Source organism: Camellia sinensis, chromosome 1 (assembly GCF_055761805.1).
Source record: "Camellia sinensis isolate YWXY chromosome 1, ASM5576180v1, whole genome shotgun sequence".
Classification (NCBI taxonomy): Eukaryota; Viridiplantae; Streptophyta; class Magnoliopsida; order Ericales; family Theaceae; genus Camellia; species Camellia sinensis.
The window spans coordinates 235034033-235054204 of record NC_138961.1 but is presented as its reverse complement, the minus strand read 5'-3'; the positions used below and the strand labels follow the sequence as shown (position 1 = coordinate 235054204).

Sequence of the window (20172 nt, the reverse complement as noted above, 5' to 3'; positions counted from 1 at the left end):
CAAAATGTACGAAAAAGTAAAAAGAGTGATATAAAAATTTATAGCAACTTTTTAATTAAAATATTTAGTTTCCAAATGAAACCTAAATAGATATAAAATCTCACCTCAGCTCTACTCTGAAAAAAATCCGAACTCTAAAAATATTAAGGTCGGCTGGGCTGCCATCCGAAAGATAGCATACTATTACTTACAATGAGTTTGAAACACACATTAACAATGTGTGGACTATATTTATTTTAAATGTGATCACATCACCTTTGAATTTTTTTTTTTTTTTTTGAATTTACACCATAAATTGCAGTTTATGGACAGTATTATTATTATTATTAGTATTAGTATTAGTATTAGTATTAGTATTAGTATTATTTTATATATATTTTTAACAACGCAAGGGGGAATGAGGACCTTTTGTCCCCCCAAATTCATCTTTCCCTATCCTAAAACACTTTAATGGCTATAAGTATTTTGCAAGAAATGATAAAACAATGGATTATTTACCAATAAACCCTACTTCACAAACTGTTATACCAAATAGTCCCACTTTTATTCTAATATACTCGTTAGTCCTGCTGGTGGGTTGAGTTGGTCCTTTTTGTTTTTTTTTTTCCATTCTTGGTGTCACTGTGTGGACGAGTTTGCCCTTCGCTTAATGTGCTAATGTCTTATGGGGTTAGTTCTTGTTTTGGAAATGTTGCTCATTCTAGTTTGGGCAATTTTGATGATACATTCAAATATATTTCAGCGATTGTGAGGTAGGGTTTTTTAATTTGAATGTGGTTTTTTTTTTTTTTTTTTTTTTTACGGCTGTGTGACACACCCGCAGAGATCAAGAAAACTGTCGCGTGTACGCCATTCTCTACCTGGTATGCTTACTTTTCCTTGGGTCGTTTACCTTTCATATGGATTGTAGTTATTTACATTGTGTTCTGTGTTTTTTTCATGTTTCACGTTTGTGAGTGGTTTCTGTATGTTGGCCGATCATGGTTCTGCAGTGTGTCTGGTTTGTTGGGTGTTTGTGGGACTTCATTCTGTCTGGGGAACAGAGGGGCATGCGTTTCAGAGGCGTCGTTTTAAATGGTGTGTGGTGTGCTAGTGGTCTTTTTCTTTTCGTTGGTGTTACCCCAAGTTCTGAAGTGTCACGTTTTCTTGATGAGATGTGCTCTGTTTGGGTAACGTAGGGACATGTGACGTACTGTGGATGGGGAGTCATATTTTAAAGTGTGTGTGTTGCCCTGTTTCTTAGTTCGTTGGTGTTACCCTAAGTTCTGAAGTGTCACGTTTTCCTGATGGGATGTGCTCTGTTTGGGAAACGTCGGGACATGTGACGTACTGTGGGTGGGGAGTCAACTTTTAAAGTGTGTGTGTTGCTCTGTTTCTTAGTGTTCTTTAGTTTTATTTTTTGTTCCTATCCCCCTCATGAATCATATGTTCGCATTCGCAGGAAGATGGGCAATGGAATTATGCTAATATGTTGTTACAGTAATGTGAATGTTGCTATTAATTTGCAAGTCCCATTTCGATTTGACGACGTAGTCAGTGGTGTGTGTGACAAGTTTGAAGGGCTCACCCCTGCCGACGCATGTTTCTACTTCAAGATGCCCGGTTACAACAATTTCATATTGCAGAACAATGTTGATGTGGCGAACATGGTGTGTCTTGCACGGTCTTTTCAATTGCAATGCATTGATGTATTAATTGAAGTACGACGTGCAGAAGACGGTCACCATGCAAACACCCAATTATAAATAGCTCATTGTCAGCCGACCGATGTGTTTGACGAGTCAGACTTGGACGATGAAGATGATTTGTTGGCAAAATTCTGCCCTCATGTTGACAAGGTGTTTTTGTCTGCCTAATGGGCTAACGGGATTCAACGTATTGGCCAAATTTTTGAAGGTGGAGCGGATGAATTCCGAAGTGTTCTTCGCAAGTATGCTGTCGAATGTGGCTTCCGTTTTAAATATGTCAAAAACGATTCTGTGCGGATCACAACTGTATGCATGATGAGGGAATCGAAGGGATGCATGTGGTCGGTACACGCACGCGTTTTGCATGCCAACGGATTTTTCTACCTTCGCAAGTGGAATAAGGAGCACATCTATGGCGTAGCTGTTCGGACCCCAAAAAACCCCAGGGCTTGTTCAGATTTAGTGTCTGATGTTATTTCAAATCGGGTCTGTGACAAGCCACTCACGCGACCCATAGATGTTGTCTATGACCTCAAAAAAGATTATGGATTAGAGGTTAGCTACCGGGTTGCATGGTTAGGTGTTGAAAAAGCTCGGGGGGAGATGTTTGGTGCACACTCCATTTCGTTCGACCAATTGCGCTGGTACAGTTCCGTTGTCGTTGAAAACAACCCTGGAAGTTACGTCAATATTGATTGTGATGAACACAACAACCATTTCATAAGGTATTTCATATCATTCAAAGCATGTATCGATGGGTTCAATCATTGCCGGCCATTACTATTCCTAGATGGGACTTTTTTGAAGGGAAAATTCAAAGGACACTTGCTAGCCGCTACTGCGAAAGATGGCAATCAAGGTACTGTTACACACCCTTGACACAAATCATTAATTTTGTACAATAATAATTACAGTGTACATTGACTCACTCACATGTTAATTGGTCTCACCAACACACCACCAACATATTTGCAAACCTAACTCATAACAACCCTTTCTAGGTCTCTTCCCTATAGCCATCGCAATTGTCGATTCAGAAAACACCGCAAACTGGGCATGGTTCTTGGGACATCTCGCAAATGTTGTCAACAGTCACAGGACCTTTACATTCGTATCTGACCGACATGCAGGATTATTGGAATCAATACCCATCACATTTCCCACAGCCCTTCACGCATTTTGTCTACAACATTTGCAACGTAACTTGCAACATAAGTTACGATATGTCAACACTTCATACAGGGCTGGAATGTTGACAAAATTTCGGGCTTGTGCTTACGCACCCACTGTGGCTTCATTCACGCAATGCGCCGAGGAATTTACGAAATGCGGAAGAAAGGTTGTTCCCGCATTCTTAAAAGACTTACCCCTTCAATTTTGGGCTAATGCTTACTTCCGGTATGTATTTCAGTCTTTCTTTTTCCTTTTCGTTTATACTGCACCTCACATGTTTATACTTATCACATTTTCATGCCATTTGCGTATGTCCCCACTAAAATTGTACTTTTCCAATACCAGCGGTTCACGATACGGTGAGATGAGTTCCAATGCCGTTGAATCATTTAACTCGTGGATACGGGAAACACGCCACCTACCAATTACTCAACTGGTTGACAGCATTCGAGTTAAGATTATGCGTCAAATGGCGAAACGCAAAATAAAAGCACAAGCGTGGCCCGGTGTTATTTGCCCAAAAATGGAAGCTCGATTGGTCAAAGCATACAATAAAGGCAGAGCATGGCTTGTCAGCCAATCCACCGATACAGTGTTCGAGGTCCACTCTTTCCCATCCGTCATGGTTAACGTTGACAAACGTACATGTTCCTGTTTCAAGTGGCAAATCAATGGATTTCCATGCTCTCACGCAGTTGTTGCTATCCGAAATAGCGAACTCGACCTGTACGATTTAGTGGCTGAATTTTACTACGGGAATGCTTACCGGAACTCATACCAACATAACATACAACCCATTCCAACTGTTGAGAAACCAGCATTCAATCCTGATGATTTTGTCATACACCCACCGTCAGTCAAACGACCACCAAGCCGACCCAAACAAAAAAAGAATTCTTTCCCAAGGTGAAGAAATGCAACAAATTCGATGCAGCCGGTGTCAACGCATGGGTCACCACAACCGCACAACGTGCAAGGAACCAATTTAGCTTCACACACATAGTGACAGATATCCAAATTTCATACTTTAGTTTCACTGTAATTGTTTTCTACCTAAATAATTGGGTATGCCACACCCATAACGTAGTCTTGTATGACAGACAACTTTACTGCAAACATTTCACAGCTTCCAATTTATAAGTACCGGGTGAACAATTGATACCCCGTTACCATGAATAACTTTTCAACTTATTACATTTTGTTTGTTTCAAAAGTATTGTTATATTTTATCAAACTTATTGTGTGGATGCTGTTAACATGTTCAAATAGTTAACATGTTAACATGTCATACGTAAACATTACAGCGTCACGACTTCAATAAGGATCGCGCATGTTGTCAACATTACACAGCTTTCATCACAATACTCGCACCCACAACATACGAACCAACTTTCACCTTACATCCAACCCCCACACCAAAAAACACATTACACTTTAACATCGCCATACATTCACCTGCGCGATATGTTCTAATCAACAGCATACATAACATGCACCACCACACATAAACAAACAGAAAACGTACCATTCGAAAACAAAACATTTTCACGTGTCAAATAAAACCATACCTTTCCAACAAAAACAAATTATAGCATCACCATTTTAATTACATTTCAAAAACCCACACTCCAACAGTTACCATACTGATGTCTGCCAAAAAAACCAATGACCCACCAAACAGTGTATCATACTAATCATCATGCTTCTGTTCCAACGATGTCAAAAATAAATAAAAAAATACCTACATCCTAATAACCATGCTTCTAGTCTTTCAAACCACGTGCTGGATCGTTCACAAACGCCTTAACCATATTTGCACGTAGTATGATGTAATTAGTTCCTTGCAACGAATGTTCGACGTCACACCGAAGCACATACTGTCATATAATAGCACACACAATGACCCCACAATCGAGCCTGCAAAAACAAAAAAAATTACATGTCAGCAGCCAAACCCGCGGTACCCACAACCTTACGCATTACAGACACCCCAAACGAAACGCAAACACAATTAACTTACGTCCCAAGTTTTTGCTGTGGACACTTGATCACAGCTTCCAGTGAGCTGTTGAAATTTGCCAGTATGCTTTGCTCATCTAACCCAAATTCATGCAGAGTCTACTTCATCACATTAGTCACACGTTCTTTCTGCAATAATTAACACACCCCAATTAAACATTCTTGAAAAACATAACACACGAAAGGATCACATAATCACAAAACAAATGCAAAACATAAATGTCACAAAGCATACCAGCAGTGTCGCCACATTGTGATGTACATCAGTTCTGTCTCCACGCTGCCTCATCGGATTGTAATGTTTCCAAGTCCCATCTTCCGTATCATACACCACAAGCGTCCAATACCCATCGTGACACATTGGGAAGTGGATGAACTGACAATCACTCACAGCAGACACATTTGTATGAACAAACTTCTCCATAGCACGTACATCATCGTTTTTCACCATATCCTGCAAAACATAGAAACCATCAACATACCACACAGTCACACAACACAAACACGGTGCACTTCATAATATCACAACTCACCAAACACCCACTATTAAAAAAATAAGACTTATCCGCCAACTCGTCATCGCCATACATCCTCAGATGCTCACTTTTAAACAACTCAACATAAGCATCAATCACCTGCCCACAAACAAAAAAAAAAAAAAATAAACATTTTCTATTCGCATAACACCTATGCTTCGTATGCTACCCCATATGAGTTCATTACCCACATATGAATGGAAAACATTTATTCTTCAAAAAAAATACAATCTCACATTTCCACAAATGCTACTCTGTCGTATGAGGTTCTTCACATCACTAAAGTCCACCACCACACCAACTTCACCATCCTCCCACATGATCGCCCTAAACACACCAACAATTATCAGTTCCCAGAAAGAATTACATGACAACAAGTTCTAACAAATCTAAAAAAAAACATACGTACCGATCACCATGCCTATCATAACCTTGCTTGATTCTACACTTTTCTTCCACTGTCATCATTTTCCACACCCCCAACCTGTTGTTTATATCAAACCCGGACCACTTATTGCCCTTTACGACCACAGCATCCACATCAACAACTCCGTCACTCTTAACACAATCATCATCTCACACCACACGATAACTGTCTGCAACTGACTTCTTACTACGCCCATGTAAGATGGGGTACTCGAAATCCGGCAATTTTCGTTCCTGTCTAACTTTGTTTTTAATGTTACGAACAAAAGATGTTTTCCCCCCAGAAACAATTACCCCCTTATCCGCATCAGACAGATCCACATTCACAATGCCATCAACATTTCTCCCACATTGCTCACCATCAGAATCAACAAATACGCATCCAACATTCGGACCCACAGCCTCGCTACACATATTCGCACCCCCCATACCAGCTCTAATCGGCGACACATCGTACACAACTTGACCTCCAACCCTAACCCCTGCAACACTACCACCAACGCCGTCACCCCGCACCTCCACATCCCTGAAAGCTTGCGTCATCACATGCACATCACGATCAGTGAGTTGATCCTCAAGCACCAATACACTCCTCCGCTATTCGATTTTTTCTTTCTTCAACTTGCCCACCTCTTCATTCTTAATTCCCAACACACACTCAAACCCCCCTATAATGTTCACAGCTTGCGCCTCCAGTTTCTTTTTCAGACCAACAACTTCTTCCTCAAGCAATGCAATCATTTCATCTTTTCTTTTATTCTCTAATTCCAGTATTGCAATTGCACTGCCATATTCATTCACTTTGCTGTCATTCACCCCCTCATTGTCCTTCCCAGATGTGGAACCATGCAACGCGTCTGTTCCCTTGCCCCCCACTGTCATTTCTGGTTTGTGCCCTTCCCACGAACTGCATTCCTCACGTACATCACCAAATCCAAACTCCACATTGTCTGTATGAATCGCAGCCTCAGTGTGTCTGCCATCACCTTTAAGTTCATCCACAAAAGCATCATCACCTCCAACACAATCAACCACATATAACTGAACATTTTCAAACACAACAACATCCGCACCCATCATTTCACATTCATATTCAAACGACCTAAGTCGGTCTACTTTAACCTGCGCAAACACAAATATATTACCATAACGAATGAAAAAGAACTCAACACAAGTTCATACAGTCAAATATAAGCCTTAAAACAACAACCACACCCAACACACATACCTGAAAATTAACTGGGCCGGACAGGTCAAGCCCCTGAGCTTTACTCAGCAATTTCCCAATGTCCCATTTCATAAATCTGGGGAACATGTTGTCCGTTTGCGGCTCAATTATTGTCGAATGTTCTAATATCCAATACTACACATAACAAGAAAATAAAATATTAGTAAACTAATATATCTGCCACAAATATGTGTTACTACGACTAATTAAATTGAACATTCACATACCAACAACGTAACCACGTAGCCTGTCACCTTCCATGGCATTCGATGAAACTCCTTCACTGGCCCCATCAGTGCTGCCATTGTTGCGCCAGTCCAGTCGTACATCTTCACAGTGTCCAAGTCGTTCATATACCGAACAAATGCCCAACTAATTGTCTCACCTGAGTTTGCGAAAAACAGCTTCCCACAAATGTACAATGCCAAAAGCTTTGCCACATCTTCCTCATCTTCCTTGGTCCAACCATTAACAGTTTCAACAAACAAACTTTTCACCAGTTTTGATGTCAACCGAGACGTGTCACGACACCTACGCTGAATAAAGTTCGTCACTGGTCGTTGACCCGGAGATAAATACAAACGTCTCTTCCCGCATTGCAGTCCAAAAATCAGTCTCACATCGCTACTAGCAAATTTGACACTGGCCCCTCCAATATGGAACGCATTATCACGCGGATCATACGTTTTTATAATCTTCGAAATCAGATCATCACACTTCCTGAATTCATTGTGGTTCAACTTGTTGACGTGGATCGCCTCGATCATAATCCAAAATGGCGTTCTCTTTAATTGATTCATATGTGCCTCCCTCAGTTTTACCGAACTAACAAGTTTGATTATACCAGCAACGTTTGACCGGTAGTTAATCCTCGTGTGTGCCAGCCGCTGTGGGTACTCATTACCCTTACTCACATTATGTGCCACACTATTATTCACAACTTTCGTCTGCTTGGAAAGGATGTGTCCCTCCATTTTCACACCAACTTTCTGTGCCTTCGACTCAGATGCTTCCGCAGCCCTTCGCTTCTCACACGATCTAGTCCACGGACTACGTACCATGCTGCTATCTGCAACACCACACATAAACCATTTCAACAAAGCTTACAACAACTGCACAAACAAGCTACCCCATACAGACACACCCCCCTCACATTGTCATGCCATGCACCATTTCGTAACCTTGCACGGAACAAAAAAATAACCACCACCAACACCACATATACACTCACAAAAAATAATGCATGGGAACACACCCAACCACACCAGCAAAGCAAATAACATTACATACGACAATACCACAACAAAGAGCACCCACATAGACCATGAAAGCATTGACCCTCACATACACCGAAATCACAAAAACACACAAAAAAAAAACCCACAGAAAAACACAAATACCAAACCCCACACAAGTCACACATTTACGACAAAAACACAGAACCTCCCCCACACACAAAACCCCACCCCAACTGTTTGTTCACCATCAAATGTGGCCCCAACCATCACGCCCACATCCCAAAGTTATTTCCACCTAAATCCCCACCTAAACCCAAGAAACACCCCTTAGGAAGTCCATCCACACAACAACCCAAACACAACCACAACAAAAACCAAAAAAAGAACATACCGCACCCTCAAATAGTCGAACCATGGCCCACTACGGCCAACACAGTACCACAACACACAGACAAACACACAACGCAACTTGGCCCCACCCCTTGTCTTCACAGTTACGTGTGGTCCCCCATAACATTGTCCCCCTTACACAATTTCTTCAACCTCCACTACAACAAAAAGCAGTTTTGGCGATCAAAAATGTAAATTTCATCGCTAAAAGTAGGACAATTGGCGACTAAAATTGAATTAGTAGCCAAATGTGAACACTTTTTGGCGACTAAAACAGTTTAGTAGCCAAATGTGTACTTATTGGCGACTAAAAATCAGATTAGTCGCTGATTACATGGGTTTTAGCGACTAAAACAATTTTAGTAGCCAAAGGTGAAGGTTTTTGGCGACTAAAAAAGATTAGTAGCCAAAAGTATAGGCTTTGGCGACTAAAAAATGGTTTGGTTGCCGATTGTAGGTGTTTTACCGACAAAAAAAAATGTTGTAGCCAAATGTAAAGGTTCTTGGCTACTAAAAGATTTTTAGTAGCTAAAAGTGGACAATTGGCGACTAAAATTGAGTTTATTCGGCAAAAGTGGTTATTTTTAGACAGAAATTAATTTTTTTAGCGACTAAATTATTGGTAGTAGCCAAAACTAAGGTTTTTGGCGACTAAAAAAAACTTTAGTCACCAAAAGTGGCTCCCTTTTTTTTTAATAATTAATTTATTTTTTACATAAATTAATATTGAATAAAAATAATTATATTTATATATATAGTTTTAAATTAATACGGGTCAATATACTATATAAATAATATATATTGCATATATATTCATGTGATCTTGTGGTGGCATAGTGGAGGGAGTGTGTTGGTAAAGGTGTACAAAGTAGAAGGTCCGTGGTTTGAATCTCAGAAAAAGCAAAAAAGTTGGTAATTTTTTTTTTTCACAGAAGCACCTTTGGCGACTAAAATTATTAGCCGCCAAAAGTCTTTATTTTGGCGACTAAATGGATTAGTTGGCGATTCAGTGAGTATTGGCGACTAAAGGATTGGTCGCTAAATGTATGATTTTGAAAAGTGTAAATCACTATTGGCGACTAAAATGTTGGTCGCGAAAGAGCTGCTTTTTGGCGACTAAAAAAGTTTTAGTCGTCAATACCTCTGCCGACCATCTATACGCGACAAAACCAGCGACTAAAAAAATTAGTCGGGGAAAGTAAAAAGTCAACTTTTGGTTGGCGACTAAAAATTTAGTCTCCAAAGGTACTTTTTCTTGTAGTGCTCCTTCCCCCACAAGCACAAACAACCACCCAACCAAACCCAATAACAAACACACACACAAAAATCCCAAACAACTTAGCCAAACACAATAACCCTTACTAAACAAAACGCACGAAATCCACAGGGAAAATACAAAAAACCAATGTACCACACTAAGAAACACAGATTCGAAAAACAAGGTTACGAAACATACCCATCCCGTCCATGAAAGAACTATGTCAGAGCACCGATGAAGGATTATGCGAACTACGGTTCCTTTATCTTCCACTTTTTGCAACGTCACACCGTTCGATCGACAAACAAAACAAAACACCAGCAATAATGATCCAATCAGCCTTCCAAACATCCTTTCTACAATGGAATATGGCAACGGGGTATTTGATCAAATGAAATAGCGAAATTGCTGGCAATCACACATGTAGGGTTTCATACAGTACAGAGTGGAAGACCAAAACGACTGTGTGAATGTGGCTGCACATAATGGGTTAGCATTCAACGGGTTATGGGTATGTGTGTGTCCAATCAGTCACAATTTGAAGCCCTTTCAATTTTTGTTGTGGGCCTTGTGTTAACGCCCAAACACACCAACCCAGCCCACAAACGAAAACCCTTACAGCGCTTTGTAATTCTGTGATACCGTCTCAATGTATCACTTGATAGACGCCATACATCCACTCACTAATTACCCACGTGCAGCCCACACGAGCCATACCCAAGTTCCGCCTAACAAGCCGGATCTGACTACTAACGTTCAAATGAGGGTAATTACGTCCCTCACAAATTGGCAGGACTAAACGGTTTAGTAGATTACAAATGGGACCAACTGGTTCATAAGTTCACATTTTGGGATTTATGGGTAAATTTTCCTAAAACAATTGGAGAATTTCAGATTAGGTATAACGTGAAAAATAATTATAAATTAATAAATTTTATTAATATCAATAATTAGAATTATAAATTTTTTCACCATATGTAACAATTTTTTTTAAATTTCAGATCAGATATAATGTGAAAAATAATTACAAATTAGTAATAAATTTTATTAATATTAATAAATAAAATTATAAACTTCTTCACCATATGTAATAATTTTTCCATTAAGGGGTAATTTCCCCAAAAAGATTTGAAAGAAGAATACCCTTCGCCAAGCAAGGGTACAAAAAGCTTCGAATAAGAATGTAGGAGGAATTTATAGAATTTTCTTGACAACACAGCAAGGTCATTGAAGAAGATTTATAGCATCATTATTCCACATGAAGCTGGTAAAAATAAATCCACACAAACAAAACACACACAATAGTGTGAAAAAGATACGACCGTCAAATAAAAAATATGCACTAACAAATGATGATGATTGCCTCAAGGACGTACAAAAGTTTAATGGACTTGGAGACCACTAGCAAACAGAGAAGCAAAATCTTCAGTCTCGTGTTTCTTCAAAACTATCCCAATCTCAAGCCCACCATTACCATCTCTGCAATCTGAAAGAGAGAAAGCTCCACTTTTATCAATTGATGTCATCTCCACCTTTCTCGGTCTCCCCCACCCAAAATCAGTGTTGTACAACTCAAAGCGAGGTGAGCCTCCGATGGTAAATAATCTATTCCTGTCTATAGAAAGCATTTTAGACAATTGAACCTCTTGTACAGCTCCATCTTTCAAACCTTCTATAGCTTCACATATTGCTTTAACTGCCGTGGCCACTCCATCTTCTCCTATTAAGTCATTTGAATCTGCATCCACGAGACGGCCTGTAACGCAGTTCCCAAAATAAGTTGAAGGGATAGGGGGTTCCAAGCGAGCCCTGCAATCCACACTGAATCCGAGATGAACTTTCCCTGTGCTTATTTTTTTGGCTTTAACTAGGGAAACCCATACATAGGCACTTGCTATTGTAAAGCTTGATACATGAATTGCTGGTTCTTGTTTTTGCTTTTCTTGCCATTGCGTTTTGACCCTCTTCTTGATATACTCTATGTTTGCTCGTGTCAGTTGGAATGTACCAAGCATTATATCAGTTGGAGGTTTCAAGTCCCATATCAAGAGACTTTTGTTGTTGAGTCCATTGAGGTTCAACAAGTTCACGTAAGTTCTCTCATGATCACCTGGGTCTTTAATCAAAGACCTGTCATAGAATGGAGTTTCTTCCGGTGTTAAAATTGAGTCTTCGCCGTGCCTACAAATGGAAGCCCATGAATGCAAAAACAGAGCTACAGCTTTCCCGTCAAGTGCTGCATGGTGTGTGGCGTAACTGATTGAAAACCCTTTGTTTGGAAACAAAGTAATTTGCAATGTCATCAACGGTGCTCGCGTGTCAGAAGATAGGAATTGGGGTAAAAAATGATGGATTTCTTTAACTTCACGAAAGCTGTAGCTTGAAAGATGGTAGAAATCAGCTTCAGATTCGGCTATGGTAAGAGAAACTGCATCATCACCTTCAACATATTGGATGATTGGTTTATAGGAATCTGGTGGCCATGTCAGATTTCCGGCAAGGACAAGGTAGTGTTGGAGTGTGAGGGACAAGGAATGCTTCAATTTGGGAAGAACAGTGTCCAGAAAAGTAGTAGTTGAATGGGAGGTTTCGAAGAAGAATATGCGCTGAACGGGAGGGAATCTCACCCAAAAAAGGTCGAAGAATACAAGAGGAAGAGAGGTTGGGACGGCGGAGTCAGGCGAGCTAGGCGGTGGAGCCACCCTGCATACCTCAAGCACCTTCACTGGATTTGGTGTTGCTTCCATGAGAGGTAAAACAGAGAGCAAGGAAAGAGGGAATCAGCAGTGTTTGTCGAACTTTCAATAGCAGATTGATTATATGTAGGCTTCGTGTCGGAAGATGGGTTGGGTGAGGTTTAGAGTTATTTTAGTTATAAAAAAATTGAAATAATTTTTTTAATATAATAAAATAAAATATTACATCTAATTAATAATTATTTTAAATTCTTTTTTTTATAAAAAATTAAAAATCATTCTTAAACGAGACTCTTTAACCTTAAATTAAAGTAGTTAAAAAATTAAAAATTCAATCCACTTTCCAAAGCAACCGATAGTGTTGTTATTTTATTCAGCAATATTAGGTATCATGAAAAATTTTTCATAAAAATAATCATGAAAGTTTTGTGATTAAACACCACACACTAATCAAGATAATTCAAGAATCATAAATCATTCATGATCATTTTCATAAAAAAAATTTCGTGATCCCTTAAATTTTCTCTATTTTATTGTACTGTTGTTTGTTTGTGACTTCATCAATTACGATTCTCTCTATGTTCTTTATCAACTTATATTCATGATTCATTGTTTCTATGTACCTTGGTTTACAATGAATTATATCTTGGCCAGCCGGATTGTATATAAAATTATTTGTTAGGCGTGCAAAGACGTGACTGTGAGATATTCAAATCAGAAATTCTATGGGCGGATTTGGATAGTATGTATGGGGTAGAATTTTAGAATTATAATTTGATAATAAAGTTGTATTTTGAGTATGAGTTTTAAAATTATGATTTGAGCGTGAAAAATTTATTAGATTATGAATTTTGAAAACAGTTTTGAATTAAGTTTGAAATTTTTGATGTAATATATGATATTTGATTCAAAAACTTACCACTCATAATCAAACACACAATCTAAAATTCTATTCAAAACTCATAAAAAAATTTTAAAAATTCTGAAAATATTTTTTATTTAAAATATAAAAAATAACATGTGTCAATTTTGCTACACAAAAAAAAAAAAAAAAAAAGGAGCACTGTTCCAGTCAATCTGTTGGTCGACTGGCGGGACGTCTGGAAGGACGACCGGATAGGCCAAATTTCAAAATTAAAAACCCTACCTTAAACGAGTTTGCAAAAGTGGGTGTAGATTAATTTTTTAAAGTTGTATCCAAACACCACACTCAAATATGAATGTAGAACTATGATTAGAACTGCATACCAAACATAGTCGTGGTTTCTCCCTCAAAATATATTTTTAGAGAAAAAATTTCAAAAATATTTTTGGTTGAAATTTTCTTTAAAAAAATTAATTATTTTTTTCTCTATTATACATTAATCAATCTCTTTTTGTCTCTCCGTTCTTTTTTTCAATCAGTTTTTCTTTTACAGACATCTATTCAACTATAAAATATATATATATATATATATCAAATTATTCCAAACTCCAAAACTCTTTTCGAAATATATAATCAAATAATTTTTCAAATTTTCTAAACGTTTTTCAAAAAATTATTTTTAAAATAATATCTGAAAACATAAATCAAATAAGGCCTATGAATCCACAAACTTAGATAAGAAATTGAACCAAAAAATTAGTGTTTAACTGAGATCTATTATACATGAAATTAATCTCAATACTCCAACATATGTTTTGGATATTTTTTCTATGTTAGTTTTATGTGCACCCTACTACTACTCTATTTACATAAATTTAGACGGAAGTATCTAACATTGTTTGCTTGATACCCTCAATTAGTACTAGTTGAAGAATGTTGATCCTACTTAAATTAAGTTGTTGAGAGCTAAGAAATGATCTGCTTATCTTAGTTGTCCAATCGACATCTGAATAGAAAATTACGATTAAATATTAGACTTTAAGTCCTAAAATTTTTTAATTCCAATCTAATGGTTTGTCCGGTCAATTAAACAAGCCCACTAAAGCGTGGTCTCACATGCGACTCTGATGATAAAGATGCATTTATAATTTTGTGGCAATGTCACTTCATAATTTAGTTTAATTAGAGATCTAGTCATTCTAAAGCGACATTACTTATAAAATAATTAAAATTTTATATATTAATATTATAGACTCTATCAAAAATATTTGTTTTTCATTATTTTTAATTTACTAAATATAGGTTTCGTGATATTTGCAGAAATATTTTTAATTTTTTTTATAATCTAAATTTTTGTTCAATTGATCCTATCATCCATACTTTCCGTATCACAACATGGTGTGTTTTTTTTCCTCCTAATTTTGTGAACTTATTCGAATGTGTCATTTATTTAAAATTCTTTTTATGCTAATTTCAATGCTTGAAAACTCCAAACTTTTATTTTTTATTATTTTTACTAATTTGCCAAATTTTCATGAATTTCAACCCCTTGTTACGAAATTAGATGAATTTTCAACCGAACAAAATTAAAATGAAAAAGTATTGGTCATGTTTAGTTTCATTTCTAAATTTATTTTGAAAAATAAAAACTAGTTTGATAAAAATAAATATTAAAAATATATTTTAATTTTTTAAAATTATTTGTCTTTTAAAAAGATAAAATTATATAAAAATAATAAGTATTTTTTTTTATTTTTTATGAAATTAATTTTTAATTTTTTAGAAAAAAATTATGAAACATTTTTTGTCACACATGACTTATCTCATAAGTTTTGAATTTTATTTGGGGGACTCGGTCCACAAATTCAAATTTGAAATTTGTTTGGTCAAAAATTCAGACGCTGAAACATTATGTCTATAAGAACAAGATTTCATAAAATGCCCAAAATACACGTACTATCTCTCTGTCCATCTATCTCTCTCTCTCTCTCTCTCTCTCTCTCTCTCTCTCGCGCGCTGGGGTTTGTCAGTCGGCTCTCCTCTCCAACAGCACCACCACAACAATTGTTCGCCGCCACTGTATAACAACTCAAATTTCTAATTATTCTGTAGAATTTATACTAATATTATTTAATCTCAGTTCGAAAAATATATAATTTATTATATATTATTATGCGTGATTTTGTAAAATAATATAATTATTTAAAATTTAAGGGCTAAAATATAAATAATACTTAAGTTAAGATAAGGTTGTATTAATGGAGACTAATAGGAAGTGACGGGTGGCGGTTTGGCTTGGGCCTCAGGAATTCAACCTTTATAAATAAGGAGATGTTGACTATGTGAGAAGAAGAAAAACAAAAAGAAAAGAAGACCAGGAAAGAAAGAAAAGAGAAGGAGAGAAAATAGAGAAATAATAGAAGAAAAATAATAGCAGCAAAGGGTCTTTAATAATGGAAAGAAAGAGTAAGGTATTAAAGTTAAGGTGAGTTATATTATAGTTTGAATTATCAAAATATATTTTATTTATGTTTTAACTTACCAAAATCTATTTTATATAAGTTATATTTATTAGTATATTTATAAAAGTTATGTTTTATAAAAGTTTCAGTTACGTGGATGATTTTATGAACCCTATTTGTTTAAAAGAAAACCCATGGATATGTTTATTTTACTTTTAAAGAATATTTGGTTGACCTTATATGAAAATATGTTTTGTGAGTACCACCACGGGAGTCCCATGTCTTGGGGGACTTAAATAACCATTGGCTAGTGAGTCCCATGCCTTGGGGGATTTAAATAACCATTGGCTTAGTGATTGACCATTTTATGGTCCAGTGTTTATCGTGAATCCATTGACCAGCGTAGTGCTTGGCACTTAGTGATGTACCGCGGTTATAGTTGTATAGTGATTTCCGTATTACATATTATATGTTAAATGATGTCCATATTATATAAGATGCATTTTAATATCAAACTCTTTTTGGCCCAACTAATTATCCATGGTGAATTTTATGCCTTATACTCTTGGTATAATATTTCTCACTCTGCCATGAGCTTATAGTTTTTTTACCACTTTCAGGTGACATGTCGGGACCAGCGTGTGGGGTAGGCACAAAGCACTTTTATTGATGTATTTTTTTTTATGTAAATATCTGCCTTTTTGGCCAATACATTTTGTAATAAAAATAGAAACTCCAATGATTATTTTAGTACCCTTATTTAAATATTTCTTCCGCTTGCGCTTATTAAATTGCTTGAAGATTTGACAAGAGGTAATCTCGGTTACTGGCCATCATGATACTTAACCCTTGGGTACAGGGAGCGGGTCGTGACAAATGGTATCAGAGCAATGGTTTAAAAAAAAAAAAAAAATTATTGGAGCATAGGACACATACACATTTAAGAAGTGTGATAGCGAGTAATTAGTACCTAAATATTATATTTAGTTCGTCGATTTAATTATATTATAATTTTCTATGATTTTCTATATATATATTAAATTTTTTTTTTTTGTGTGCCGAATTTGTGAAGGATATTAGATATAATTTACGAATGAAAAAGAAATAAAAGATGTCAAACACCCACACAAAAAAAAAAAAATTATAATATAATTAAATATACAAAAATTTTAAAAAAAAAAAATCGCCGTTTAAAAAGTGGGTTTCAATTTTACAAATACTAACTTTGAAATTATTTCTAATCAATGAAAAGTTCATCTCAAATTTTTTTCAACTCTCACATATGATTCTGTCATTATGGTCTCATTTTATTTCCATATATTTATTTTTATCGTGAATAATACGAGTGAAATATTTTTTAAAGTCACCCATTATTTCTCATTTTGGTCTAAACTAATTTTTAACAAGTTGACAGTGAGTGGTTTTTGGTTCTGAGGTACTATTTTCTATCAGATTAATCATCTAATATATATTTATCAGAGTGCGCAGCGGATAGCTTACATATAACAAATTTTGAGGACGAAATTTTAAAAGGAGAGAAGATTATAACAATCCAAATTCTAATTATTCTATAAAATTTATATTAATATTATTTAATCTCAATTCGAAAAATATATAATTTATTATATATTATTATGCGTAATTTTATAAAATAATATAATTATTAAAAATTTAGAGACTAAAATATAAATAATACTTAAGTTAAGATAAGGTTGTATTAATGGATGTTTGGGATGACTTTTTGGCTAATTACGAAAAGATGTGCAAAAATAGAGAGAAAAGAGAATCTTTGACTTTTTGATATGAATTGTTGACTTTTTGATTAATTTAGTAACTTTTTGACTAATTGACTAAAATAACTTCTTACCAAACGAGGCCTAATAGAAAGTGACGCGGAGCGGTTTGGCTTGGGCTCACGAATTCAACCTTTATAAATAGGGAGATGTTGACTATGTGAGAGGAAGAAAAATAAAAAGAAAAGAAGACCAGGAAAGAAAGAAGCTTGGGCCTCACGAATTCAACCTTTATAAATAAGGAGATGTTGACTATGTGAGAGGAAGAAAAACAAAAAGAAAAGAAGACCAGGAAAGAAAGAAAAGAGAAGTAGAGAAAATAGAGAAAGAATAGAAGAAAAATAATGGAATAGTGAAAAGAAAGAGTAAGGTATTAAAGTTAAAGTAAGTTATATTATACTTTAAGTTATCAAAATGTATTTTATTTATATTTTGACTTATCAAAATCTATTTTATATAAGTTATGTTTTATTAGTATATTTATAAAAGTTATGTTTTATAAAAGTTTCAGTAACGTGAATTATTTTATGAACTCTATTTGTTTAAAAGGAAACCCATGGATATGTTTGTTTTACTTTTAAAGAATATTTGGTTATGACCTTATATGAAAATATGTTTTGTGAGAATCACCACGGGAGTCCCATACTTTGGGGGACTTAAATAACCATTGGCTAGTGAGTCCCATGCTTTAGGGGATTTAAATAACCATTGGCTTAGTGATTGACCACTTTGTGGTCCAGTGTTTGTCGTGGATCCATTGACCAGTGTAGTGCTTGGCACTTAATGATGTACCGTAGTTTTGGTTGTATAGTGATATCCGTATTATGTATTATATGTTAAATGATCTCCGTATTATATAAGATGCATTTTAATATCAAACTTTTTTTGGCCCAACTAATTATCCATGGTGAATTTTATGCCTTATACTCTTGGTATAATATTTCTCACTCTGCCATGAGCTTATAATTTTTTTACCACTTTCAGGTGACATGTCAGGACCAGCATGTGGGGTAGGCACAAAGCACTTTTATTGATGTTTTTTTTTTATTATTAAATATCGGTCTTTTTGGCCAATACATTTTGTAATAAAAATATAAACTCGAATGATTGTTTTAGTACCTTCATTTAAATATTTCTTTCGCTTGCGTTTATTAAATTGTTTAAAGATTTAGCCGGAGGTAACCTCGGTTACTGGCCATCACGATGCTTAACCCTTGGGTACGAGGAGCGGGTCATGACACACTGTCTCCTCCACTGACTAACATCACGCGCAGATTGACCACCACTTATCTGTCGTCTCTTTCTCTCTCTCCTCTAAACGTCGACCACAACACTTTTTTTTCCAAAACCGCCCATTGCCTTCAATAACACCACTACAGTGATTGTTCGCTCGCCATTTTCTTCTCCTCTCATCGACGTCATCACCGACTGACCATCACTCCTCTTCCATTGCCTCTCTCTCTCTCCTAACCACCCACCATAACACCTCTTTCCAATCTCCCTCACCGCTTCAGATTTAGACTTTGCCACAGTTCTCGACCGTGGGTCCCTTCCTCAACCTCAACATCGTCTCTTCTGCTCTGAGAAGTTTGTAAAGGTGCGGCAGCTGAAGAAAAGGACTTGGAACACCACTACGTCGTCGATCTCCCGCTCTCTCTCTTTTCTAGATCTCTTTTTGTTTTTTTTTCATTATTGTTGTTGTTGTGGTGGATCTGGTGAACAGGTATTTATTTATTTTTTTAGTTGTTGTTGTTGTTGATGATGATGATGATGAAACAAATTACAATAGATAAGGGATTTCTACTGTTAGATTTAAACAGATAAGGGACCTTATGTGGCTCTGATCTGTTCAAAATGGCTCTGTTATTTCAATCGATAGTTTTTTAACAGATAAAATGCTATGATCTATGCAACAAATGTGTTGAAATAAGAAAAGTATTCTTGATCGAAAAAAGAATAAATTGAACAGATAAGAAAAAGAATAAATTTTTTTGAACATATAGGAATTTCAATACATAAAAATAATTTGAACAGATAAGGAAAAAATTGAACAGATAGTTAAAAAAATTAAACAGATAAAAAAATGATTTGACCTAATAATTAAAAATTTTGAACAGATAGTCAAAAAAATAAACAAAAAAAAAATCAACAAATAAATTAAGGGATAAAATCAAAAATAAAATATCCTCATAAACAGTAAAAATGACTTTTCACCAAACTATTTCACAAGTGGTGAATCTTTCACTAATAAAAAATGTTCCCTGAACCTAATTTCTTAGACACCTTTCAAATTAAATTTATCATCAATTTTCTCTTTTATTTTTTTTAATAATTTCGTTGAATATTTCAACTTTTTTACTCATTTATTTCTATTCAAAATATTATTTTATTCAACACAGA

At 35.8% G+C, this 20172-nt stretch overlaps 1 protein-coding gene and 1 pseudogene across 2 annotated transcripts; one reads left to right on the top strand and one right to left on the bottom strand.

Moving 5' to 3' along the window:
• The first annotated feature begins 1445 nt into the window (after positions 1–1445).
• LOC114320220 (uncharacterized) lies at positions 1446–3771 on the top strand. The gene is made up of 4 exons (XM_082920870.1): positions 1446–1649; positions 2496–2547; positions 2690–3086; positions 3207–3771. The coding sequence occupies exons 1-4, from the start codon at positions 1446–1448 to the stop codon at positions 3769–3771; spliced, it is 1218 nt and encodes a 405-aa protein (XP_082776996.1).
• Positions 3772–11183: 7412 nt separating this feature from the next.
• On the bottom strand, positions 11184–13263 carry LOC114320196 (phenolic glucoside malonyltransferase 2 pseudogene; annotated as a pseudogene). The gene has a single exon (XR_014346220.1). The product of XR_014346220.1 is annotated as a phenolic glucoside malonyltransferase 2 pseudogene (transcript).
• Positions 13264–20172: the final 6909 nt, after the last annotated feature.

Coding starts and splice junctions, on each gene's coding strand:
- LOC114320220 (XM_082920870.1), top strand. CDS start 1,446: ATGGGCAATGGAATTATGCTAATATGTTGTTACAGTAATGTGAATGTT. Junction 1,650..2,495: donor ATGTTGATGTGGCGAACATG/GTGTGTCTTGCA, acceptor ACTTTTTTGAAG/GGAAAATTCAAAGGACACTT. Junction 2,548..2,689: donor TGCGAAAGATGGCAATCAAG/GTACTGTTACAC, acceptor AACCCTTTCTAG/GTCTCTTCCCTATAGCCATC.